The 27,079-nt window shown below is 35.6% G+C and overlaps 1 protein-coding gene and 1 long non-coding RNA gene across 2 annotated transcripts; one reads left to right on the top strand and one right to left on the bottom strand.

Annotated features, from left to right (window-relative positions):
- Nucleotides 1-7,731: 7,731 nt before the first annotated feature.
- On the bottom strand, nucleotides 7,732-20,219 carry LOC131420135 (uncharacterized). The gene is made up of 4 exons (XR_009223482.1): nucleotides 19,893-20,219; nucleotides 18,487-18,662; nucleotides 12,911-13,051; nucleotides 7,732-9,138 (listed from the first exon to the last, which is right to left on the bottom strand). It is a non-coding gene; the product is annotated as an uncharacterized LOC131420135 (long non-coding RNA).
- Nucleotides 20,220-20,742: 523 nt separating this feature from the next.
- On the top strand, nucleotides 20,743-23,182 carry IZUMO3 (IZUMO family member 3). Its single transcript, XM_058565914.1, has 6 exons — nucleotides 20,743-20,968; nucleotides 21,106-21,180; nucleotides 21,333-21,422; nucleotides 22,121-22,201; nucleotides 22,629-22,719; nucleotides 23,041-23,182. The coding sequence occupies exons 1-6, from the start codon at nucleotides 20,743-20,745 to the stop codon at nucleotides 23,180-23,182; spliced, it is 705 nt and encodes a 234-aa protein (XP_058421897.1).
- Nucleotides 23,183-27,079: the final 3,897 nt, after the last annotated feature.

The raw sequence follows: 27,079 nt of genomic DNA, 5'->3' as shown, positions 1-27,079 counted from the left end.
AATTTGAGAGCAAAATATTGGAGAAGGGAAAGCTGGCAGGGGTGAGGAGCATGGAAAACTTCACAGGGGTTAATGACATGTCATTTGGCAATGTCTGGGTTGCAAATGTGTAAGTCAAAACTCTACAAAAATTAGAAGAATAAAAGTCTTGCAGAGATGGAAACTGAAAAGCGATATTAGTTGTCTCATAGTGCTGGGAGATATTGGAATCTCAGCTCTGCAAGAGTAAAGAGACCCCTATGAGCACCTTGTGAATCCAACTGAGACCTCAAGAGGTCAGAATCTAGGAGTAAGGACCACGTCCTAGAGTGTGAAATGCACTAGTACTAATGACAAAAGTGAAATATACTGGCTCTCATAAAGAGTAAAACCAAGCCTGCCTCAGTAAAAAAGAGCTCCCAAGATGTTAATTTCTTTTCAGAGAAAAATTCAAAATCTTTTAAAGGAAGATGACATAATTCAGACTACCTATAACATACTATTAACAGTGGTCATTATGTAATAATTACTGCACATGTGAAGAAGCAGAGAAAAGGAACTCAATATCAAGAAAGAAAACAATCCGTAAAAAGAGACTGTAGAAAAGAACTTTGAAGCAGTTAATGTAAATCTGCTCAAGGGCTTAAACAAAAAATACTTGTTATGTACAAGCCTATATAATTGGTTCTTTCTATATATTTTTATGCTTATATGTTTATTAATACATGAAAGTCGAGAAAATCATTACCAGCAGGGCTGAATTAGAAAAGGCACAATGGTTAGTTCTTCAGGCTTAAATAAAATAAAATCCAGATTAAAAAAATGTGACTCTATAGAGAAAAATAAATTGTAAAAAGGGGGGCATTTATTCTCTTAATTAATTAATTAAAAGATAACTATTTAAAACAAAAATATCAGCAACATATTTTGCAATTTATAACATTTGTAATAATATGACAACAATAACACAAAGGATAGGTGGCTAATGGAATTACACTGTTGTAAGGTTCTTAAATTTTACAAGAGTATTACAATACAAGTTATAAGTAGACTGTGATAAGTTAAGGTTGCATATTATAATGCCAAAGGTAATCACACAAGTTGTAGGTTAAAAAAAAAGCAGAATAATCAAAAAGAAGTACTAAAAAATAAAAATATTCAACTAATCTCGAAGAAAGCAGAAAAGGAGAGGCAACTAATAGAACAAGTAGAAAGCAATGGCCAGATTTAAATTGTCCAAATACTCCAATGAAAATCTAGACTATAAGATTACATTAAAAAGTGATACCTAACTATGTGACTGTAAGAGATTTCTTTAAGTATGAAGACAAAGATAGTTTGAATATAAAGGGATGGAAAAAGATATGCCACGCAGTCATGAAGTATAAAAAACCTGGAGAGACTATAATAATATCAAAGTAGACTTTTCAAGAGATGGAGAAGGAAATTTCAAAATGCAAAAAGGGTCAATTATTGAGGAAGACATAAAAATGACAAATGTGTATGCATCGTAAACAGAGTTTCAAAATAAATAAAGCAAGACCTGACAGAACTAAATGGAGAAACAGACAAATCTTTAATCATAAGAAGAGGTTTTGGTAATTCTCTCTCAGTAATTGATAGAAAAACTAGACAAAAGTGCAATAAGGCTGTAGAAGATTTGAACAGTACTATAGATTAATTGAAATAACAGACATTTACAGAACAATACTCTCAATAACTTCCAAACACACATTAGCTTCAGTGCACACTGAACATTTAGATAGACCATATCTCAGACTATAAACAAGTCTCAATAAATTTAAAAGAATGGAGTTCTTACAGCTTTGTTCTCTGAATCTCTAATCCTATGGCAGTAATTACAAAACAGTAAAAAGACAAAGAAAATTCTCAAATATTTGGAAATTAAGCAACACATTTCTAAATAAACAGTGAAGAAAGAATAACCCACAAAGAAAATTAGAAAATATTTCAAACTCTAATAGTTAAAGCAAGACTTAGAGAAAATTTTATTATAATTTAAATTTTCAGTTTAGAAAAAAGAGACATAAATGAGTGATCTAATTTTCCACTTTAATAGGTTTGAAAAAGGAGAGCAAATCAAACCTGAATTAGGAAGAAGGAAATAGTAAAATACAGATCAGTGATCAATAAAATACAAAAAGCATAGAGATAAATCTACAAAAGTGAAATTGTTTCTTCAAAAAGATTAATTAAATAGATAAGCCATAACAACAGCGATCAAGCAAAACAAAAAGAAAACACACATTACAAATTGAGGAATGAACGAGAGATTATTACTACAGAATCTACAGACATTAAAAGGATAAGGCAATATTATACACAGCTTTAATAAATTTGACGATTTAGATGAAATTAATAATTCTTTGAAAAATAGAATTTATCAAACCTGATATAAGAATAAATGAAAAATATTAATATTCCTATATATATCTTTTTAATTCAACTTGTAATCAAATCCTCCCCATTAAGAAAAATCTAAGCCTAGATGTTTTCACAAGTGAATTTTTTCCAAAATTTAAAAAACAGAAAAATATCAATTTTTAACTAACTTAAAAACTAGTAGGCAAGGTATATTCTATGACTGCTTTTATAAGATAATCATAATTCTGATACCAAAAACTGAAAAAATATCAGAAAAAGCAATTATAGATTGCTCTTGAACATAGATTTAAAAATCATAAAATTATTAGGAAATCATATTCAGTAACTTATAAATTGGATCTAGTAATATATGAAACGAGGTTTATCTCAGGTATGTAAGATTGCAGTACCATTCAAAAATCAATTTATTTCACCACTTTAACAGAACAAAAGAGAAAAACACACGATCATTGAAATAGATGTCTACAGCTAATATTATGGTTAATGGTAAGAATTTTAATCCTTCCCCCCCAAGATTGGAATAAGGCAAGAATTTCTCTTCTTGCCACTTCTAATCAATATTGTATTGGAAGTCCTAACCAGATAAATAAAGTAAGATGAAGAAATAAAAGATAAGTAAATTTGAAAGAAAGAATTAAAATAGTCTCTATTACCAAATAACATGATTATCTACGTAGACTATCCTAAGGAATCTACAGAACAAATATCAAAACTAATAAATAAATTTAGCAAGAGTGCAGTATATAAAGTCAATATTTTTAAAATATATTTTTACATAGTATCAGTGAACAATTGGGTAATTAAATTTCAAATGTCATTTACAACATTAATAAAAATCTTGAACCATTTAGGGATAAATTAATAGCACCCTTATCTAAAAGCTACAAAACTATATAAATAAATGAAGATACATATCCTGTTCATTGACCAGAAGACTCAACATCATCAAAATGTCAATTATCCCAAAATTGATTTATATATTCTATGCATTCCAAATTAAACTTTAGTTAAAGATGTTTTGTAGAAATAGACAATCAGATTCTACAAATTAATATGGAAACGCAAAGATACTAAGACAGTCAAGACACTTGAAAATGAACAAAGTTGGAGAACTCACATTATCATATTTGAAGACTCAATGTAAAGCAATATTTATCAAAAAAGTGTTGTATTGGTTTAAAAATAGACAGATCAATGGAATATAACAGAAAATTCAGATAATCTCACATACATACGATCAAACAATTTTCCTCATTTCCAAAGTAAGTCACTGAGAAAGAAACGTCTTTTAAACAAATGATGCTGGAACACCAGGATAAATACATGGAAAGAAATGAATTTTGACCCCTACAAAACACCAAAACACAAAATTTATTTGAGATGAATCAGAAAACTAAACATAAATCTAATCATATAGTTTCTAAAAGAAAATATAAGTGAATATATTGATGACCTTAAAGTAGACAAATATTTCTTAAATAGATGACAAAAAGTACCCAAAAATGATGGATTGGATTCCGTCAATATTAAAAACTGTTATTAATAAAATATAAGCTTTTAGAAAACAGAAAATGTGGTGCACAGACTTGGAGAAAATATTTGCAGTATGTACATCTGACAAAGAGTTTTTGTCCAGATTATATAAAAAATTCTTGTAGCTCAATAACAATAAGACAAACAACTCAAAAGAAAACAGATTAACACGAGGAACAGAAGAAGGAAACAGATGATTTGTACAGACACTTCACAAAAGAAGACATATGAATGGCCAATGGATACGAGAAGATGTATTCAGCATCATTAGTTGCAGGGAAATACAAAGTAAAAACCACAGTGAGATGCTACTTCACACTAGAATGGCTAAAACTCAAAAGACTGTCAGTACCAGTACCAGAGTTGTTAAGGATCTAGTGCAAATAGCATCATCCCTGACGGGATGTAAAATTATACAAAAACTTTAGAAAACAGTTTGCGGCTGTTGTCATGCATCTACCCCATGATCCAACAATTTACTCTTTTCAATATTTATCCAAGAGGAATAAAAACGTGTCCACAAAAATACATATCCAAAAATATTCACATCAGCCTCATTCATAATTGCCACAAACTAGAAGCTATCCAAATGTTCACCAATAGAATGGATACTCAAGAGTGTAGTATATACACACAATTAAATAGCACTTAGGCAAAAAAAATGAACTACTGACACATGCAGCAACACGCATGAATCTCAAAAAACTATGCTCAGCAAAAGAAACTAGATACAAAAGATCATGTAATCTATGATTAAGCTTAGATAAAGTTCAGTAACAGGCAAAACTAACCTATGGTGATGGAAATCAGACCAGTGGTTGCCTTGGCGTGGGAGTGCGGTACTAACTGGAAAGGGCACAAAGGAACTTTCTAAAGAAATGCAAATATTCTGTATCTTGATTGAGGTATAGTTACATGTCTACACACAAGTAAGAATTGTACATTTAAGATCTGACCTTTCTCCAACTCCGTGTTCAGTGATGTCATTTTGGTAGCTTGAATTTGGCTGTGGTGGAAGTATTTACTCATGGAAATCTTGATATGCCAAAAATCAAGGCTTCTTTTCATCAACAAACCACTGCCAACATCCCTCTCTCTCAAGGTGATTGATGCTGTAATAAATAAAATCTGAGACTGTTGGCATCCAGGTACCATATGGAATAAGCAGAAGTAAAATCCTGGCTGCAGCAAGTGAGAGAAGAGAAATGAAAGAGATACTGAAAGAGAATCAAAGATAAGAGACTGAACAAGACATCCAACAATATTGGAAGAAGGGCAGCATCACTGACAGAAAGAGGGTGAACAGGGAATTCCAGTTCAATGACTTTGGCTAGCTGCTGTCTTTCTTAATTCACTAAAATACCTGTGAAGACCCAGTAAAAGGTGAATTACGCAAGACTGAAAACAATGCCGGTGGAATAAAGTTATCAAATGCCGTTAGCTAGAAAACCAAAGGAGCTAATTTTATTTTCATCGTTTTATTCATGGCATCTATCATTATCTGACATAATATGATGTATTTGTTCGTTTGATTGCTGTCACCTCGTTAGAATGAGGGCAGGATCTTTGTCAGAGTTTTCACTAAAATAATGCCAGCACCTAGACCATATCTAGCACACTGTAGGTGGACAACAGATATTAGTAGAATGAATCAAAAAAAGAGAGAAAAAAAACCAGGTTTCTTACGTGGGAGGTAGGATAAATGTTCTGCTATCCAACAGGTCAGTGACTACAGAAGGAGGAAGTTTGGTCACTGATAAAGGGTTCAGTTTCTCTTCTTCTGACTTTGAGATATAGACAGGATAAGCCTGGTGGAGACGCACAGAAGACAGCCGACCCTGGGTTAGACTTTTCAGGGAGTATCCAGAGATGGCCGTGAAGATCCGCAGTATAGGTGATAGTGTGTATAAGAGGCTTTAGGCCAACTTTTTTGTTCATCGTTATTTTATTTGCCCTTTTATCCTTAAAGAGAGGTTTGGGAGACCCATATCCACCCAAGCCTGTTTTTTATCTTGTTTAATTAAAACAGAAAACATTTTGAGCACACACCGATGTGAAAAGGTAACTATGAAGTGATTCAGTGAAGGAAATTGTTAACAACACAGAAAAGGAGCCAGCACACAGACTCCTGGAATTACACATTTTTCAGTGAACTCTGGAGAAAACAGACTACAGCAGAATCGCTAGCTCTGCCAATTTGACCTTCTGCCAAAAGTGGTGAGATCCTGTTTTGAAGTAGCCTAGCATTTTCTTTAGCCTCAGGTGAGATCGTTAACATTCATTTCAGGCATAACTTCACTTCCTGACAAAGAGAGAATCAAAATCTGAGAAAAAGTAAAGTTCCCAAATTTCCCAACAATGTTAGAATAAACAAGAGTTCAGTCTCTCCTATCCCTCACTTCCCATGTAATCACCTTCATTGCAAATCTCTCAATAAAAAGTAATCTACCCCCAAAAAGATTACATTTATTGACCCTGAGTTGTGTTTTTGCTGTTGATATTTGTTTGTTTTTAGTAAAGATATTATCAATTTCTCCCCAAAGAGAAACTGCCTCAAAAAAAAAAAAAAGAAAATTACAGGGCCTGCCGGGTGGCATGGCGGTTAAGTGCGCGCGCTCTTCTTCGGTGGCCCGGGGTTCACAGGTTTGGATCCTGGGAGTGGACTAACATACTGCTAGTCAAGCCATGCTATGGCGGCGTCCCATATAAAATAGAGGAAGATGGGTACGGATGTTTGCTCAGGGCCAATGTTCCTTCAGCAAAAAGAGGAGGATTGACATCAGATGTTTGCTCAGGACTAGTCTTCCTCACATAAACACAAAAACGAAACAAAGAAAAAAATTAGAAAAAAGAACTTAAAATGGAATCTTCATCTTGAATAAAGAATCTTATGTTGAAAATACTAGAACTGTTCTGAGCAATATACAGATTTTATTATTTCATGGTGGGTTTGTGCTTTTCATATAAACTCAACAAAGATGGGGAAAAAAGTAAATCTAAGGGTTCCTTTTATTTCCCCCTGCATTCACAACGGTGAAAAGAGAGGGAAGTCAGCTCCTGTGTATCCTTTCCCTTTATCCTGCTCAGCAGGCTAAGTCAGAATGAATGGACATGACCAACCATATCTGAGTCAACTTCCTAGAAACTTTCACATGAAGCTCATTCAGTCCTTACAGTAAGCCTGTGAGGCAGTTGATCACAGATCGTGTCAAAATGGTGGTGTCCATTGATATAATTTATATAAAGGGAGATGGCAGAGCCCTGAAACAGAGTTACGTCCACAAGCAGCCACCCCTACTGCTGTCAGTGGGGAAACCAATGTATAGTAGAGTGAACAACAAAAGAACATGTTATTTCTAGCTGGACTTTGGCTCCACACTCTAGGATATTCCCTAGGGTGACCTAAACTAATCCCATGTAGGAAGGCATTTTGCCTAGACTAGATGCAGAGAAAGAACAAGCCAGAAGGAAAGCTTCTCTATAATCCTGGATCATAACTGGCTTTATACTCCCCCAGATATTTGGAGCTGTATCCGGCCCCCTTACCTACATATTTAAAAGGTACAAAAAACGCAGAGAGAGTCAAAGATGTCTGGGCTTCTATCCAAGAAGAATTGGGTACTTCTCTGGCTCGTCTCTCCACCCTCTCAGAAGTAGGAAGAGCCACAGAGAGGGCAATGACTGTGCCATTTCTAAGAGAGGTTTCTCACCTCCGGCAGGGTTAGAAAAGTGACGCTCCCGTATGAGCTGAACTTTAACGCTTTCCGTTAGCACAAAGGTAAGTAAAATGATTTCAAACTTATTTTAGCTAAATATTTTGAATTGTTTTTATTTTTACTACAAGCAACATATTGCTGAAATGCTGAAATCTAGAAAAAAAATTCATGAATTCACTAGAAGGATATTGGTGTTTTACACACGGCCAAGATACATGAAAAGAAGGAACTTTGGTGGTTTTGCAGTACCCCAGTACCACACAAGGCCCTTCATGGTCAGACTTTCCCACACTCATATTTTAACAGTTTTCTCCAAATGCATGGAATTTCTTGTAGCCCTCCAAATGTTCATTACACGCTTCCAGCCATTGCACTAACCCTTGGCCTTCCCTCCCCTACTTCTTCTGCCTTTCCTAATCCCTATTCCTCTTTCAAGTATCAAGACACAGACTGTCACTTATTCAGAAAGTCTTCTGTGACACTCCACCTCCGATGTCCTCTCTCTTGTCCAGTATCAGCATGTGTGTGCCTCTATTATATAATAAACAAACACCGATATCAACAATAATGCTGGCTGACCTATTATATGCCAGGCACTGTGACACATACTTCAATGCATCATTTTATCTAATCTGTATAACATCTTTGTGTCTCAGTTACTATTGGTATCCCCACAGATGTTAAATGACTGTCCAAGGTGATAGAACCCTAAGTGATAGAATTTAGACTCCCAGTCCAGTTGTGTCAGACTCCAGAGCTGAGACTGATAACTACTATGCTCTATTCCCATTTATCACTATTGTGATAATTTTATGTTTATTTTTCTGTCTCTCTCCACTAAATTGTAACCAACTTGAATGCATTAACTATGTCTTTGATATTTGGATTCCCAACAACTTGTACATTACCTTGCCCAATAGGTGGTCATTAAAATGTATGAAATAAAGGAGTAAATGAATAAATAATACTCTATTTCTTGAGATTCCTATTGTTTCAACTATTCTAATACCAATTGCTTGGGGGAAATGGTGAGAACAAAAGAGAAATAACTTAGGGAAAGGCAGCAAAATCCAGTATCAAGATTCATATGTAGAAGATCAGCATTAAGCACGTCCTCTGTGCCATCACTCTGTAATCATTTGTTGGCATACTGGGACACTCAAGCAGCCCAAACATTGGACTTAGGCTCACATAGTCCCCACCCCTGATTCCTTCCCATCTTCACTTCACAACTGTTTAAGGGAAGGGTTGTTGAAGATCCGAAAACATATTATCAGACCTAGTGGGATGCAATGGACTCTACCATACACTGGCTCCAAGCTACTACATGACATAAAACAGGAGCTTACCCAGAGTCATTTCTGGAGTAGCAGCAGGAAAATATCTCTAGTAAAAGACCATTTTCCAGAAGTTACCATTATGGTACTTTGTGACCGTCTTAAAGCCAATTAATCCAAGATTGGTAGGAAGTCAGATTACCTGGGTGGCCTTTGCATTACACACCCTGGAAATACAGCAAGTGAGGCAAAGCAACCATAAGTATATTTCAACAACCATGCAAGATGTTTCAATCACACCGCAAAAATTATACATGAATCACTCAAATAAAAATCGGATGATTTTCTATGTAATTCTTAGAATTCACAAAACATAGGCAGGATTGCTGCTGAGCAAACTGTTGGAAAATTTTCCTAAAGTTCCTAAGTAGAATTAATTGGAATCACTCACAAGAGTGCAAAAATTTCCCCCACTGTGTGATCTTGGATAAGTTACTTCACTCATTTATGCACACAGGTGTGTCTGCATATATTTACCTTTCTCCCTCACTAGAAAGTGAGCTTCCTGAGGGCTTGGATTTTGGTTTTTTGTTCACTGCTGTATCCTAGTGCTTAGAACAATGACTGGAACACAATAGGCAATCTATAAATATTTGACAATAGACTGCCTGCCTGTCAGGAAATGTGAAGGTATGAAACAGAAATACATAACCACCTAAAAGACAGAAGCTACTGAGAGCCAAAAGGAGTGAAGGCCAGAGTCAGTGTTAAGATTCAGGCCAGAAACAGGACCTATCAACAGAGAAACTGGTAGAAGAAAGTAGGAACTCCCGGAGAAAACACGGAATTAGAGTAATCATATATTCTCGTGTAGGGAATCAAAGTAGTCTAATATATTTCTGGTCAATAGCATCTTCACATATGCGATGTTTGAATGCGACAGGCATATGTGTGCCTGGTCCCACTGCAGGCTATCTGAAGGGATGAGCAGCTGACCAAATTGACAATGTGAGACCAATATTTGAGTTCTGTCTTTTCAGTACGGACACGCTGGTGACTTTACTTTTTTGTAATTTTCAATTCCTAATTGAAATTACAATATGTGGCCCATTTCGTAAGAGAATCAATTTGAGGTTTTTCACACTATCTTGAAAAATCCTCAGGTTTCTTCATCCCACATCCCTCTAAATAACAATTCTATTTCTCTCCCCTCCTTTCAATTAAACTTTGGAAAGAGTTATCTCTTTTTGTTTTTATTTATTTGCCTCCAAATTATTTCTCAATTCACTACACTCTGGCATCTGACCCTATAATTCCATAAAACAATCCTTGCTAAGATCATCCTTGACCTTACATTATGATCCCCATGTAATTAAATTCAACAGCCATCTTTCAAATTTTGTCTCATATGACCTTACATTGGACAATAGTAACCATTCCCTTCTTTTTCATGTGCAATTTTTCCTTGATGTACACGATGCAAAGTTTTTTGGTTTTCTTCCTATCTGTCTGGCTAATTTCCCTCTGTCTCTCTAAAAGGCCCATCTTCCCCTACCTAGCCATTAAATGATAGTGTTCCTCAGAACTAAGTCTTACTTCCTTTTCTGTTTCTACTCTACATTTTCTCAGGAGGCAATCGCATCCACTTCCATTATTTCAATTACCACCTAAATTTATCTCTTGACTCCTAAATTAATCTGCAGTCCAGACCTTTCCTCTAAACTCCAGACCCATATATCTAAAAGCTTACTCAACAACTCTATTTGAAAGTTTAAAAGGACCTAAAATTCAACACATCCAAAATGACTCATAATAATAATAGTAACTTATTAAGCTCTTGCCTTGTGCCACATAATCCTCTCAGTAAATCAGATAATATTAGTATCATAATCCTCCTCATTTCACAGATGAGGAAAACGAGGCACAAAGAATATAAATAAATTGTCCAAGTCCATACAGCTAACAAGTCTCAGCCCAAGAGTTGAATCCAGGCCTCCCTGGTGCGGAGATCAATTGCTTAACCACTACACTATATTGCTTCCAAATCTTCCTGTCTAAACCTGGTCTTCTTCCAGTATTGTCCATCTCTGTGGACAGTTCTTTTCTGGTAACTTATCATAGGGTACAATGAAAAACGACTTCATTCTTCCTCCACCACATTTGACTGCCAGTTCACCTACGCTCTGTAGAGAAAGTTTTTCCCTTGCTCCTTTGGAAAATCTCCAGCGTACTACTCCACATCTTATTGGCTCACTCAAAACACAAAAAACAATCTAATTTTACAAGCTAAAATACCGAGGCCCATGTAATAGCCATAAAATCCAAAATTCATTCATCTACTTTCATGACGCCCACTTCCACTGGATCCCTGGTCCAATCTAACATTTTCTTTCACCTTGACTATTGTTTAATAGCTTACTCTTTTCCCTCCATATACTCTGGTGACCTTAAAAGTTTTCTAAATCGAAGCCTGGGTGATCTTTTCAAACATAAATCTGATCAGATCTGCTGCTGCTTAAACTATTTCAATGGATACCCTCTACTCTGAGGCCAAAACCAAAATCTTTAACCTGTCCTGTAGGGCTTTGTGTAGCCTGGACCTTATCTTTTTCTGCAAGTTCATCACATTACTCTCCGTCTTGATTCAATCAAACTGCTTTCAGTTCCTTGAATTAATTATACTCTTTTTGCTTCAGGGCCTTTGCACACACTTCCTTCTCTCTCTGGAACATGCTCTCGAAATTCTTCACCTTAGTTAACTCCTATTCTTCTTTCACAGCTCAGCTCAAATTTATTCCCATCATGAGAAAACTCCCTTCAGTGCCCATGATAAGCCAGGTTCCTGTGTGTTCCTAAAACCAGGTTTTCGTCCTTCAGGGCCTTTATATCTGTTTTAATCGTTTGTTTCCTTGTGTAACTAGACTGTGACGGGAGCTTCGTCTATTTCACTCGGTGATCTATCCCCCGTACCTTGCTCACAACCTGCGGTATTATAGAAAGTAAATAAATATGTTAGTCCAGTGAGTAAATTAACTATGATAATATGCTTTTTAAGCTGTAAAGCCTATTAGTATGATAATATTCCATTTATAAAAAAAATCTGTACTAAAAATGATCCTATTATCCAATATTTCAGCATTATATTAATTAGAAAGATCAAAAGACATTATATATTTCCATAAATATATTTAAGAAAGATATGAGTATACAAATTACAGTTTTCATGCTCATAAACTTTGTAAGGATGGACTGATTCTTTTAGGTCATAACATCTTAATAATCCCCACATGGATCAGTCAGTATCATTCTTCCATGACCTCAGACCACACCATCTGTCCCACAAACCTGGACCTGGGAAGACGGAGTGGTTTACTTTAAATGGATTAGTGCAAAATTGATTTCCATAATGTGAAAATTCACTGGTTAGTGTTAAATCATATCACATTCTATAGAATATTTTAATAATGTTGCTTCACTCTGTAGAGAGGTAATGAGATGACAGTATAAGACAGTGGAAAGAACACAGGCCCAGTGACCAGACAGATCTGAATTTAAATCTTGCCTCTGCCATGGACCAACTATACAGCCATGAGAAAGCATCTTAACATTCATAAGTGTAACATTTTATCTCCAAAAATGAAAATTATAAATACTTTCTTCACAGAATTGTAAAGATGATTAATTGAGATATAAGACTAAATGTTATAACTGAGTTTTCCAGCAACCAAGAAATTATACATATATTTATTTATCCTGAATTAACCAATGGTTAGATGTGAGCTTGGTTTTATCTCAACTCCTCGGTTTTCCCCATACTGGTAAGTTTCCACTTACACATGCAGCAATAAACCTTTATTTTCTATTTAACAATTCCAAAGAGCTTTCGGTCATATTTTGCCAGTGGTTTCTTTTCTTTAAAGATTTTACATTTCTGTCTCTCTGCCATATAGTACCAATTGCTAACGCAAATTACAAGTAGTTTATATACAATATTCTCACCAAAAAGAATAGGAATCCAGTATGTTAGTATTTGTTCAAGCAGTGGTGGACAGCCTCACTCACTTGGAATTCAAAATTTAAATAAGTCAGGTGGCGTCTGTGAGGTAAATTTGTCCTCCTTTCTCCGAGGAGTTTTGTAGCCTGAAATGAAGAAACTATTTGAAAACTACATTTCAAGGCTTTAAATACATAAAGTAAAGTATGTCTCTATAGGTCAGTTATTCCCATGTCAATCCAACTTTCATGTATGTCATATTATGACCTTGCATAAAATCAGCAGTTTCCAAACAGTAATTATCTCCCAAAGAAGAGTTATCATCCCATTTAGAAGAAAATCACTTTTTCAATTCAGACTTGTGTATCAATTTTCACTTGATGCAGTTAACTTTTTTTTTCTTTTTTCAAACTGACTTCAAATCAGAAGCAAGATTCTTTGTCAAATTGAGTATTTACAAAGGGACTCATTTCTCTGTGTAACTCACATTTATGACAACCCAAAAGCTAAAGGTAGTGCAACGAGTAAGGATAGACTTAAAATATGGGAGCAACTTGAAGCTAAAAATAGTCCTCTTCACGCCCTAGGATCACCTCTCTGTTCCTTCAGAAAACTTAGTATTCTGCACACAATTAATGCTAAATAAATATTTCATGAAGAAGAAAGTGGGTGAGGAAGAAGAGGATGCTATAAATTAAATGCCAGAATAATTTCTGCCATACTGCATCAGGCTGGATTTGCTTAGTTTGTCTCATGAGTCTACTTATTTCTCCCAAAACCCTATAGCCAAGAATTGTGATAAATATCTCATTTTAATGGCATCTGATACTGCAGCTCTGTTACTTCTTTATGAATATCTAGTGGAATAATGGAGTTGGATAGAGCTTTACAAAGTTTATTCAATATATTTTGACAATCACTAATCATTTAGTCTTTGTCAAACCTCATTTGGGAAATTTAACTTTAAGATGAGGATATTTGGGTCTAGGACTAAGCTATAGATAAGGATTTAGATGTCAAAGTCACAGGAGTAGTGGAGATTAAGTCGAGTTAGAATAGAATCGTTATAACAGAGGAGAGCCCTGCAGAACACTTATAATTAAAGGGTCAAGAAAGAAATTGCGTTCTGCAAAGGAAAATAAAAAGAGCTGGTCAGACAGGAATGGAGGAGATGAGTAAAGAAAACTGAGAAAAAAGTGAATGTGGCAAAAAGATGTGGAGTGAGAAGATCCATAGGATTTTGTAGTGAGGACATGATAAACACATCACTCCTCGAGCTACATTTTATAAAGTACTTTTATATGCAGTGTTTAGTTTAATTCTCAGAACACAACACTACAAGATCAGCATGACAGTAGATTAGGACAATTTTTACAAATGAAGAAAACTAAGACGTAGAGAGATCCAGTGATTTGTGAAAGATTTTACAGCTACTAAATGAGAAAGCTAGGAAAAACATTTTATTTGTCATAACAATAACATTAACAACATTAAATGAAAGTTTACACTTAATAAGTATCAAGTACTGTTTTTAGCTCGTTATCATCTCAATTAATCCTCACAATGACCTTATAAGCTATGTTTTATTATCCCCATGTCACAGATGCAAAACTTTTGGCCACTAAGGGTTAACTAACTCGCTCAAGGTCACACAGCTAGTGCTTTAAAGCCTATTTTGATAGGACAATTCTGATTTTCCAAATTCCCTTGTTTCTCTGAGTCATCTGTCTGATGCTGTGAGATAGAATTACTTGATTATTACATCCTAACAAAACTCCCTACTTATCTCACACATTAAAGATCACGAGAATCTGGCCATGTGCTGGGATTTTCCTCCACCATAACAATATTTTCCAAGTACCAATCCAGGTCAGAGAACAAGCTTCTAATTCATGTTAAGCACTGTCATCAAATATTGTTTATAACTCAACTTGGACTTGTGTGAGAATTAGTTCAACCATTTCAGTGGTTTGCCCCCTGTTTCATATTCTGCATCATCTAAACAAAACTAAAAATACTTTTCACCTTAGTTTTCATACCTCCTGAATACATTTATCCTTTTGATGGGACTAAGATTAAATATGCATCAAGATATTTAGTTGATGTGATCTAATTCAGCTAAGCATAGACATTGGAGCTGGACCCAAACTTTTGCCCTCACAGGACACAACCTTTGACAAAGTAATTTTTCTTTTGGAGGTTCAATTTCTTTACTTAATAAATGGAGAATGGCAGACCTTTGTCCATGAGGTTGCCAGGAAAATGAAATGGCATTGTACTTCTAAAAGTGTCTGACATATATCAGGACTTCATTAAATACTTGAGGTCTAATTCCCTTGCTAATATTATCAATAAATTCACAAGAAAATAATTTCGTACAAAAATTAGCTTTAGAAAGTGCACCAATGTTTCTCTATTAATAATTATTTGTTTTAGAGAATTAATGAGTTATTTTAAATTAATTATTTGTTATATCATAGTTTAAGTATAGTTTCTTTACTTTTGACTTTTAATAAATTAATAAAAGTACGATATAAGTTATTTATTCATTGTGGAGACTCACGAAATATTTTCTTTTAGCTTTGGTAGAATCAAGTGATTCCGTTACTTCCTGGGCATATTATAATAGAAGTTTTAAGTTGACCACGCTGTTATTTTGGATTTTTCTTTCCCTTTAGTCTCAGCTCTTAAGCTCATTGCCTAGATGGCTAGTAACTAGGACAGAATCACAGATGTGGCTTTGCAAATTTTCCTGGAGTAGATTTGATAATTGAAATCCGTACTTAGGTCAATACCACATTTTGTTTAATTACTTAACCTTCAACTCTGCAGGCAACACATGTCTTCAGCAATTAACCTGTCTTTTCTAAATTGTCAACTCCCTGAGCCCAACAGATGTACCTTGAGAAGAGTTACATATTCAAATTTACCAGTCACTCTCTTAAGATTCCCAGTGCGCATATTACCTTTTTCTGAAACCTCAGTTAGCATCTAAGGACATACTTTGAGTGATGCTAATTTAGAATGTTCTTTCAAAAAATAATGTACCTTGACCATGAAACTTTCATTATTGTGTGGAAATGTTATACTCTCGCATAACTGAAAGCTCCAGGAGTAGGGCAGATTTCCAGTAAAGCTTGATGTAGTAGTTCGCATGATATCACCAAGACCCAGTTTCTCTAGGCTCTCCACTGGCCTCATGCTGTCTCTACACTATGGACTCTCTGCAGTTACTTCTTCCAAAAAAAAGAAGGAAGAGAAGAAAAAAAAGCCTTCATTTGTAGCATTTGTAATTTCTATGGTGTAAATACTCCCAATATGGCTTAAAATATGATGTCACTGAATGCAGAGTGGTCTGTGCAATCAGCTCTCATGAAGCAGTTAAGGGTCAGCTCCAACTCACTCTGGCAGTTGTAGCTCAGTGTTCATATTTTCACATCACCAAGTCTTGGGGGCCAGTCAGAGTTTCTTCTGGTAGCTCTTGAGGAAAGAGGAGGAAATGTCTTTCCCCTAAAACATTCCACTAATATTTGCCAGTTATCTCATGAACTCTGATCGGTTTACACATACCTATCCTTGATGCAATTTCTAGGGAAATGAGATAGACCAATTGGCTTAAGCTAGTCCGGGCCTTACTCTTTGATCTGTGATCATGCCACCCAAATATTTGTCCATTTGTATAGAGCAGAGTGAAGTCCTCGTTCAGAAACAAAGGGACTGTTAATTTAAAAAAAGGGAAGGAAGGAAGGACAGAAGGAAGAAAGGAAGGACAGAAGGAAGGAAGGAAAGGACCAAATAATTGCCGCTAGAGCACAAAAACACTATTTAGATTAAAATATCAGCACTATACTTTATTGCAAACCCTATGAAGACAGAGGTATTTCTGTCCCCATAGTCTTTTTATTGATACTACTGATAAATGTACAATAAATAGTTATTGAATGAAAGTTAAAACTCAAATATTTTTGATTGGATGAATGAAAAAGTCAAAATTTTTACACAAATAACTTAGTTAGTGGCTTCTCATTATTAAAATTCTCCTTAGATCTTGATACTTGGACCAGTATCAGCCTTAATAGTTTTGTAAACGATCCTGCTACTTAAAGTAGTTAACACCCCCAAAATGATCCACAGCCATTAGATTAAATTCTAGCCTATGACGGGTTATGCTGAGGTACTAGTATATTTTTCTGAGTTTTACTATGAGAATTGGACTATTATCATGTAGCAAACAATGCTACTGTCATAAAAGAACCTGTTTTAGGATGTTAATAGGCGTTTCACTCACTGAACCATCCAACTAATGGAGCATGCAAGATAGTACAGTGCTCAGCCATACATGATGTCAGGGGAAACAAAGATCAACCACTTAAAGATCCATCTGTGTTCATTCACAGGTACTGCTTCAACGTCAGCAGGTCACTATTGATTAATTTAAGGGCTTTTTCTATCTTTTGGGGGAGATTTGAAATAATTTATAAGTAGCAAACAGACAAGCATCTTCTGTTTATTTCCTCTCCATATAGCATTTTTGCAAATGTTAAAATAGCTACTCAATTGTTTTCTCCCTAGAGTCCTGTGTATTTTGTGGACTATGTGGAGATTAATAGCAGACTACAATAATCTGTTGTCCTTTGTGGAAAAAACTATGCTGCTGTTTCTGGAAAGAAATAATTGGTACGTAGCTTATAGAGCCAATGTCTGAATTTAATGGAGCGTAAAGGGGTGGTATTTCTCGTGAAGGAAGCATATTATCCGTTTAAACAGCTTTCAGTCTTGCACATAAATTAGGCCTTCGACAAGCTTTGGAAAAACGGAAACCACACAGTAATAAATTAACATGCTTGCATATTCCTAACAAAAAAACCATCTCTTTTGAAAAGAAGAGAAAGCTCCAGTGTCTCTGCTACATTTGGAAATCTGAAATTAATTATTGACTTTTCCATATTGTTTGCAGCCACTTTGCCCATTTATCGTAAAATGTATATATGGTAATTGTTTTACGGGAGCTCATAAAACTCAGACTGCAAATGAGATAATGTATGACCAATTTATCGCATATGCCCTTCAGACATAGAGCTAAACCTGGCACAAATGAAAAGTGGTCAATGCACACTTTGTCAAGGTCTTTTCTTACGGCACCGGGGGAAGAAAATGAAATGGTAAAATTCTCAAATAGCTGCAATTGAAAAACATTTTATATTTTTCTATAAAATATTCCCTTTACCACTTAAAAAACCAATTTAGGGTGGTTTCTAGAATTCATCTTGGTATGTTTATGCTAAAAATGACAATAATTTATAGAATATGGAACTTGACAAACTCTTTTCCCATCTAATATATCTAATACCACAATTTCTATTCTTTGAAAAAAATTGAACATATATCAGTTGTTAAACTTGCAGTAAATTTAAGGAAAAATGAATATGAAACATACTTTTCAAGTTATCATTCTCTGTATATTACAACAGCTGGGTCAACTAGGAGGAACCTCATTCAATTAAGCCCCAGCCCCCAGGCAAGACTGCCCAACACTCACAGAGGTGACCACTAATGTCCTTCAGAAATGGAGATTCCATACCTTATTTAGCTGCTTATTCCAGTAGTTAAAGTCAGTAATTCATTCCACCAAGATCTTCTTTCCTCCACTGAATTGAAACCTTCCTGCCTCACAGTTGACCCATTCAGCTTCCTCTTATGTCATTAGGTAGCAAATAGGTAGATAGTAAATTTTGTTGAGACCTTTTTTTAGAACCTCTTGAAAGATATAACAGAATTTGGTTAGCTTCCCAATGAACTGATCGATAACCTAATACAGCTGCAATGCTGAAAAGAGATTGTACTTAAGTAGGAAATATTTACTTAATATACTAAAAAAAATCAGGAGGAAACTCAAATATTTCAAGAAAAGATGACAAATAGAACTCTGCAAATAGACAAAGATACAAATGTAAAATTTTATATTAATGAAAGGTAGTATAACGCAAAGGATTACCAACAATAAGAACTAGTTGTTAAAGGGTGGTGACCGTGAAGTTCAAATTCACCTAAGAGTTTCTCCCTTGACTCTATACTTTGAAGACAAATCTGATCCTACAAGGACCAGAATTAGAACTGAATGTAGTGCCATATATTTAGGCCACAATGCCTCACCCACTAAGTGTCAGTTTTACAGAAATATGACAATTCATTAGGCACAGGAGCAGTGTGCCTTTTATTTTATTTTATTTTATTTTTGGCTAATAAAGGATGAGAGAGAGCTTAGTGGTTAAAAGAAAATAAGTAAGGAAGCAGTCAAAACGGGGTTAAGAATGCAAGCTCTACCACCTGGAAACTCTGTGGTCTGGTGCAAAATACCTAACTACTCAGTCTGTTCTTTCATCTCTAAATGGGAATAATAATGCCAACCTCTTAGTGTAAGAATTTTATAAGATCCTGCATGTAAGGACTATAAAACACTATTTGACACAGACTACATGTTCAGTGATGTTACTTGTTTTTGTTGTTGGCTATTGTGTTCTCGTAGTTGTTTTTATTGTTATATTTTAATTTCCTTTGAAGGGAGCAAAGCAGTAACACCATGTTTGTCTGGGATTTATTTAAGGTAAACTAGATTAACATCTGTGCCTTTTTATACACAATATCAAAGAAAACTGAGGTCATGAGGACTTGCAATAACCTATTTGAACTGTTTAGTGCATGTCCGGCACATGGTAGGCATGTAATGAGTGATAGCTCTTTTTACTTCCCTCACAATCTTCCACTCCATGACTCTCCCATATCTAGGGTCTAAATTCTACCACCCGCCTTGTAGTACCCTAGAATTTCCTGCTTTCCGGGAGGTCACAGCCATACTAGCAATATATTAGAAAAGAAGTAACTGGTGCTCTGAAAAGGCTGCAAAGCAACCTTAATTTCTTCAAATAACAAAGATCATTCTTATTCCAAGAACCTTAAACTGAAGGAAAAACATGTTTATTTGGTCACCTCCGTGTAGGCGGTCTGAGAGGGCAGAGCATGGTAACTGCGGTTATTTTCTTATATGTCACACAGTTCATCATCAGTGCTTTCAAGATATGCCTGCTAAAGGACCCTGGTGTTATTGGAGTCTCACTCATCAGCATACATTCCTCATCTACCGCTTCTAGACTCCTTGCTCCAGACTCTCTGTAAGAAGAATGATATAAAAAGGTTATATACCATGGCTGGAGAAATCATCCTCAGAGAGAGGTGGCCTAAATTTCTGAGAAATTATCATTTATATCAAAATTATCAATGATATCAATTATATATAGACATCAATTGCTAATTTTCAATAATACTGCTACCATCAGGGACTGGGACCCCAAGCGACTCGGTATTCCAGGCTTATCTTACCTCCTCCAGAGAAGCAGAGTTTTGGTTAACCAGTTTTTAAGATCCTATGAGAGCCCTTCCTTGAGATACTGTTGCAAGGGTCAGGAGAGGTGTGAGAATTTACTAAGGACACAAGAAAGGGAGAGCGCTAAACAAACACTTTTCCTGAGATATCTCCCTGCATGGAACTCTGTGTGAGCTCAAGACTTCTCTCTCTCTCTCAATGTTCTACATTCAGAACTCAGGTATCTGCTCCCCAGCTGGCAGTTCTCTCTCTCTGGAATGAAGGATAAAAGTCAAGGAACAACTGAAGATCCTTAGGGAAATGAGAATGCCTGGAAGCAGGATGGAAACGGAGGGGAAACTGGAGTCAGACTTTCCAGGAAAAGGCTCTTATTCCTGGATTTTTGAAGGAAAGGGAACTAGGTGAACTAGTTGCCAGGACAACCTGCTGTTGGTGGGGGGCGGTTGGGGCAAGGAAATGGGAGAACTGTGGTTGTTCCTGCTCCTGCCCCTGACCGCCTTCCACGGGGTCAAAGGCTGTTTAGAATGTGACCCCAAATTCATAGAGGATATTAGCTCCTTGCTGGCAAATCTGCTACCCTCAGAAGTCCCTGGCCGAACTCATCTGCTTGAACGGCAGATTAAGGAGATGACCCGTTTAAGTTTCAAGGTCTCCCACAGGGACAAGATGCTTCGGGTGTTGGGTGAGGGAAGCTCGAGTCTCTGAGCGTTTGGGGGGCTAAAGGGACAAGGGAGGTGGGGAAGAGAGGACGTGGGTCCACATAATTTCCTCCACAGATGTAATTATTCTCCCACATGGACCTTTATCTCTTCTCTCTAGCTGTTCAAAAGGTTGTCAAGTTGAGAACATGGCTGAAGGATGAACTTTATAAACTGGGCAATGAAACATGGAAAGGTGAGGTACTACTTCACTGTTAAAAGATTGTATTGTGCAAGCCAGTATGAGGAAAGTTTGCTGGGGAAAACAAGGCGAAACATTTAGGATTAAATTCTGAAGAGAAGGGCCACCCCTATTTTCTGATGTCCCTTCCACTCCCTCCTTCCTAGGTGCCTTTATCCTTCAAGGGAAGCTTCTCGATGTCCGCCAAAACCTGGAATCCACACTGAAAGAAATATTAAAGAACTTCTCTGAAGTTGGTAATAAAAGATGTCTATCTAACAACACTGAAATTATGTGAAAGGGATAGGAAATGAGGAGTCAGAGGAGGAATGTGGTTTCATATTAGAGTGATTTAGAATGGGTGGAGAGATGCTGGAACTTAGTGGGTAACCAGATAAAGACTACTTGGGTATAAATATGGTAAACTCTAAGTTGATTCTAAACTCATTAGAACTTTCTGACTCTCTTTTAGCTTGTTCTGAAGATTGTGGTAAGTACAGTACATGTGACGCCTTGAGGTTTAAGCCCATATTTTCCCATCTCCTTTGCTCTACGTGGCCCTATCTCTCCCACCTGTCACACTGAGAACGCAACTCCTACAGTTGTGGTTACAAGAGAGAACATCAATGATATCTGATAACAAAATCTAGTTTATGAAATCTCAGACACTCCATAGATTTTGGAGGTTCTCAGAAGACTTCTAAAGTATAGTTTACAACCCATAACACCAACATAAGCTGAGGCATCATTTTTTCCACTTTTTCCCTGAGATCTGACTTATATTGCAGAAGGTTTTGACCCATCAAGAAACTTGATTGCTAGGGAAAGAAGGAATTCACGGCAATGTAACCTTAAGAGTCCTGGAAATCCCTTAGATCTAATCCATACTTGATGTCTGAGCTAAGGAAACTCCATGCCATGGCTCTCTTGAAATTGCCTTTCTTCTCTTTATCAGTTGTAACTGAAGGTCCTATTCTGGATTGTTGGACCTGCCTTCGCCTCACCACCCGGTGCTTCAGGGGAGAGTATTGTGGAGGTAACAAAGACTGTGGTGTGGCATTTTGAGGGGCCAGGGATCGAGGTGCTGAGTCATTCATTGATTTATTCAACAAATATTTGTTGAGCACCTTCTATGCAGGTCATGTTAATGTTACAAATAAGAGCTAAAAGAGCTGGGCAAAATTTGTACCAGTATGAATTACTGGGCACTGGATCAATTGAAGGGCTGAGAAATGAAAAGCCTGGACTAAAGGTGGAGAAATAGGCTAGGGGCAGTAAGAGCGAAAGTTTTGTAGAGCCTTGGGATCTAAGAGTGATAAAGATCAGAATAAATAGAGAACAGTGATGGAGTGGTGAACAGAGCAAACTGAGGTGAAAGAGAGTCTTCTATTATGGATAAAATTCTCAAATTACTATTTTTATTCTTCAAAATTCACTTTCTTTGTCCCCCTTTCTCCTTCCAGAAGAGGATTCAAGGAAAGCTGAGAATCGAGAAATTGGACTATTTCTGATATTGCTAGCAGAAGCTGTAATATTGGGAAGTGCTTTGTTACTGTGAGTTTTCCTCCCTCCAAACAAACACTGGGTCAAGTGTTCCTTTGGCAAAGAAATTGCCCAAGCTTCCCCCTCCTTCCAATGGAAATAAGGTGGAAGGAGTCATTTCAAAATTGGGGATCTAATACTGACAGGGATGAAATGGATGGAAGTTTGATGGAGTATAAGCTGGAACATAGGAAATAGAGGAGGTACAATGAAGTATGAGGAAAATTTTAGAGCCATATCCAGAAAAGGGAGAAAGAAAAACAAGTGTAAAATTATTTTCAAGTGTTGGACTACTAATATTGAAGTTGGAATTATCTTGTTTCTCTACTCTAGATTCTATATTTGTGTCTCTCATCAGAGGAAAATGAAGGCAATACGAAGGTCATTAAAGAAATATTTGGAGAAGAAACTTGAAGAATTAATGGGGATGATAGATGAGAAGGAGGAGAAGGAAGATTTTGGAATCAGAAAATAAATACATAGACACAGACAGGAGGTCTTTCATAATTCTCTAAAGTGTTGACTCAGAGTAGAAAACCGGAAATTAAACTCTTTTGTGGTCATAAAGTCATAGTATTTTAAAACTGAAACAGAACTTTCTGTAGTAAAAATCCTTATTGATATCCTGAAGCAATGGAAGCAATGAGAGGGCATATGATTTACCACAAGTTGTACGGAAAGTAATGCTGATGTGTTGCAATGCACATAAAAGATGATACGCTGCATGATAATAAAGAATGCATGGTTGGTAATTCTCATTGACGGATGTAATAAGGATAACTTTTATATTTCCAAGGCTGATTTTTAGTTCTATCTTTTCATTTAGTTACTGTTTCCATATTTATCATTAGGTTCAGTGTGGCCAATTTTTCTTTGATATTATATAATATTTAATCTTCATCATGATATAGCACACTCACACACACACAAATTGCAGAATATTAGTCCTCAGTAGTTGAGGTTTGTCCCATTTTTCCCTAAATCTATGCTCCGTGGCTGAATTGGATATTGATTTCTGATTCTTCTATTGTTTCTATTGAATACTTTTTATGTTAGTGCTTTACATCTACTAATTGAATTCTCACAATAATATTGTGAGTAATATTGTTGTTATTTCCATGTTAGCGATGAGAAAACACGAAAATATCTAACTCAAGGTCACACAGCTACAAATCTAGGCTATGACAAACTCCTCTGGGGACTACCTGTGCTTATCCAAACCATTTGATTGGAAGTGACCTCTATAGAAGTATAGCTATGATAGATAGATTAGTGGAGAGATAAATGTGGTTTTATTGTCTTAACATATTCTTGATTACAGACAGTAGTGACAAAGCCTGGAGTAAAACTGAGGCCTAGCTAACTCTAAAATACATGAACTTTCCATTCTATTTGGTTTCCTTTCACTCTGGAAGCTTATTTCAAAAAAAAAGCCACGACAGTTTGGCAGCAGGGGAATAGCTTCAGGAGTTCTGCTTCACTGGGGGGAAGGGGTATTTGCAAATCTTTCACCTGCTGTAGGTCTTTGAGTGCTTGCATGTTGTAGCTGCTATATTAATGAAATATTGATTGAATGGGAATGTATTTGGGGAGGACCTGAACACTGATCTCTCTCAGTTGTTAAATTTGAACTTCATGTTAAAAATTCCCAGATAAGAGTGCTGTTGGCATCTACCATTTCTCAATGACTTTAGGCTCATTTCACCAAAAAATCTTGAGACATATTAACTTCATTTATGGTCTTAATCCAATTATTGTCTTTATGTTGTTTTATTTTTCATTGTAGATAATTATATAAATAGGTCTTGTTAGTTTTTGTTTGCTCTAATGCAGACTTTTAAATTTCTCGTCTAATCAGCTTATTGTCTTCCCCCGACTCCTCTCCTACTTCATTCTCATCACTCCATTCTAGAAAACCTAGGTTAACAAGTCAGGAGATGTCTCTCATTATTTTATCCAAACCTAAATAGTTATAAGTAAACAGATATAAATGCTTACATACAAATACATTTACACATGCAATTAAAAATTATGCACATTTTTATGCATGCTGATATTTACACTTAAATACTTTGTGGAAGTTATTTTAAGATAATTGGTATAAGTCTATTCACTCTTTTTTGTGGTGGTACTCAAAACTATGGTGTGGTGGCACCATAATTATTCCAACATTCCTCTATTTGGGATAGTCTCCTCTTTTTCTTTTTTTTGTCACTATGAAAAATGCTGCAATAAACATCTGTGTAGACATAGCCCTACTTACTGATACTTTCGTTTGTAAAAGATAGTGTTACAGAATTGGGATATCTGAAGTGAAAGTTATATGTACTTTGAAATATAATAAATATGTAGAAAGGTTGCAATAATTTGCAAATATATCAGTAATAACCAAGAGACAGTGTTTGCCACATACCCAAAGGCAGTAGGTTGTACATATCTTTTAAGTTTTGCCAGTCTGATAAATACGATAATTAATCTACTTTTATCTGTTAGCGTGTTGCCATCTTTTAGAATGATTCAGTGCCATTTAAATGGACCCTACATTGAATTGCCTATTCATATACTCTGCTAATTTCAGTTTGAGTTCTCTTTGTCTTGTCAATTTAAAAGAAGCCTTCCATAATATAGACATTAACTCTATCATCTCCCTTGCAGATATAAAGTACTATTTTTCCCAAATCTATCTTTTATCTGTTGAATACTTAAGGTGTTGTTTTAGCTATTTATCCACCCACTTATTTCCACTTCTAAGTCTTTAATACCTATATAACATAAAATAAATACTCATTGATTTTTGGATAATCATCCTATATCCAGTCACTTAACAAATCTGTTTCTTAATTTTATTTTTTAAAATATATTTTCTAGGTATTCAATTGTATTACTATCCAAAACAAGTGTTTTATATATATTCTTCTATTATTTATACCAATTATTTTGCTTTCTTATCCTAGTGCATTTGCAACAACTTCTAAAACAGTGCTGAAAAATAATCGACAGTTATTATTTTAGTGAGAATCAGAACTTGATCACAGCATAAGTCCAAGTCTTAAAGCAGCAACTATCAGGGAAGTTGCTGACAGAACACATTAACACTTAAGGTTGTATAGTTGTAAGTATAAATTATTATGCTGGAATTATTCCATAACAACCTGACACTGTATTTGATTACTGGTTATAGTGGCTTCTTTGGAGTTAAAAAAATCCAGTCCTCTACAGAACTCTGATATGCAAGGGTTTTTAGATAATACCACTGTCCTGAAAAGGCCAAATCTCAAATTCCTTCATTAATTGGTTATAATATTTGAAAATAAGTTAGATGAATCCTCATCAGTAATATGGCTTATTTGTCCTCTTAGTCCCAGAAAATACAAAGACTGTCTGAGGGCAGGAGAAAATGGATGTCACAGGTCACGGAGAGAGAGATAACGTGCCTTTTCTCTGCCTTTTTGTTCTATTGGGGCCCTCAATGGATTGCATGATGCCTACCCACATTGATGAGGGCAGATCTTCTTTACTCAGTCTATTGATTCAAATGTTAATCTCTTCCAAAACACCATCACACACACACCCAGAAATAATGTACCCCAAATATCTGGGCATCCCGTAGCCCAGTGAAGTTGATATACAAAAATAACCATCACAAAAACATTACCTATCAAATCTTGTGAAGAGTGGCTAATATATGCATTTGAGGCTATAACCTTTTATTCATGATATATCATAAAGAATTAAAAATATAGAAAAATATTTAATAGGGCATTCAAACTAAGTATCTAGGAAGAAACAAAGTAAACTCAAAGAATGTACAAAGAGGGGAAATTAGATTGCATCATAAATTAATGAATTGTAAAGCAGAAAATATAGAGATAACATCAGATGCTAATAAAAAAAGTCTTCACATTGAACGAAATTTTAAAAAAAAGATATACTAAAAAGATAGGAATAAAAGGAGTAAAACTATAGACAGAACTTTTTTTTATCTTAAGAGACTCTTAAAAACTATATGGCAATAATATTTAAGACTTAGATAAAATTGATACTTTTAATAAAAGTAAAAATTACCAATATTGACATAGGAAGAAAAAAATAATCCCAAATTACCAAAGTTCATTAAAGAAATTTAAAAATAGTATTAGCACTATTGAAAACAAATGCCATGCTTAAGGAAAAGCCTAGAATGAAATACAACACCTTGAGTTTGATTTTACCTGGATGGTGAAACTACGATTTTTTTCCCAGCTTAAGTGTCTGGTGGTTGGTTGCATCCTTCACTAAAGTAGAAAATGCAGGAAGACAAGTAAGTTTGATGGAAAGGGCCCAAGTTCAGTTTTGAAAATACTACGTATCAATTCTGTTGGGAATCAAAAAC

The sequence above is a fragment of the Diceros bicornis genome, chromosome 22 (assembly GCF_020826845.1).
Source record: "Diceros bicornis minor isolate mBicDic1 chromosome 22, mDicBic1.mat.cur, whole genome shotgun sequence".
Lineage (NCBI taxonomy): Eukaryota > Metazoa > Chordata > Mammalia > Perissodactyla > Rhinocerotidae > Diceros > Diceros bicornis.
This window is presented reverse-complemented; position numbering and strand designations above follow the sequence as displayed.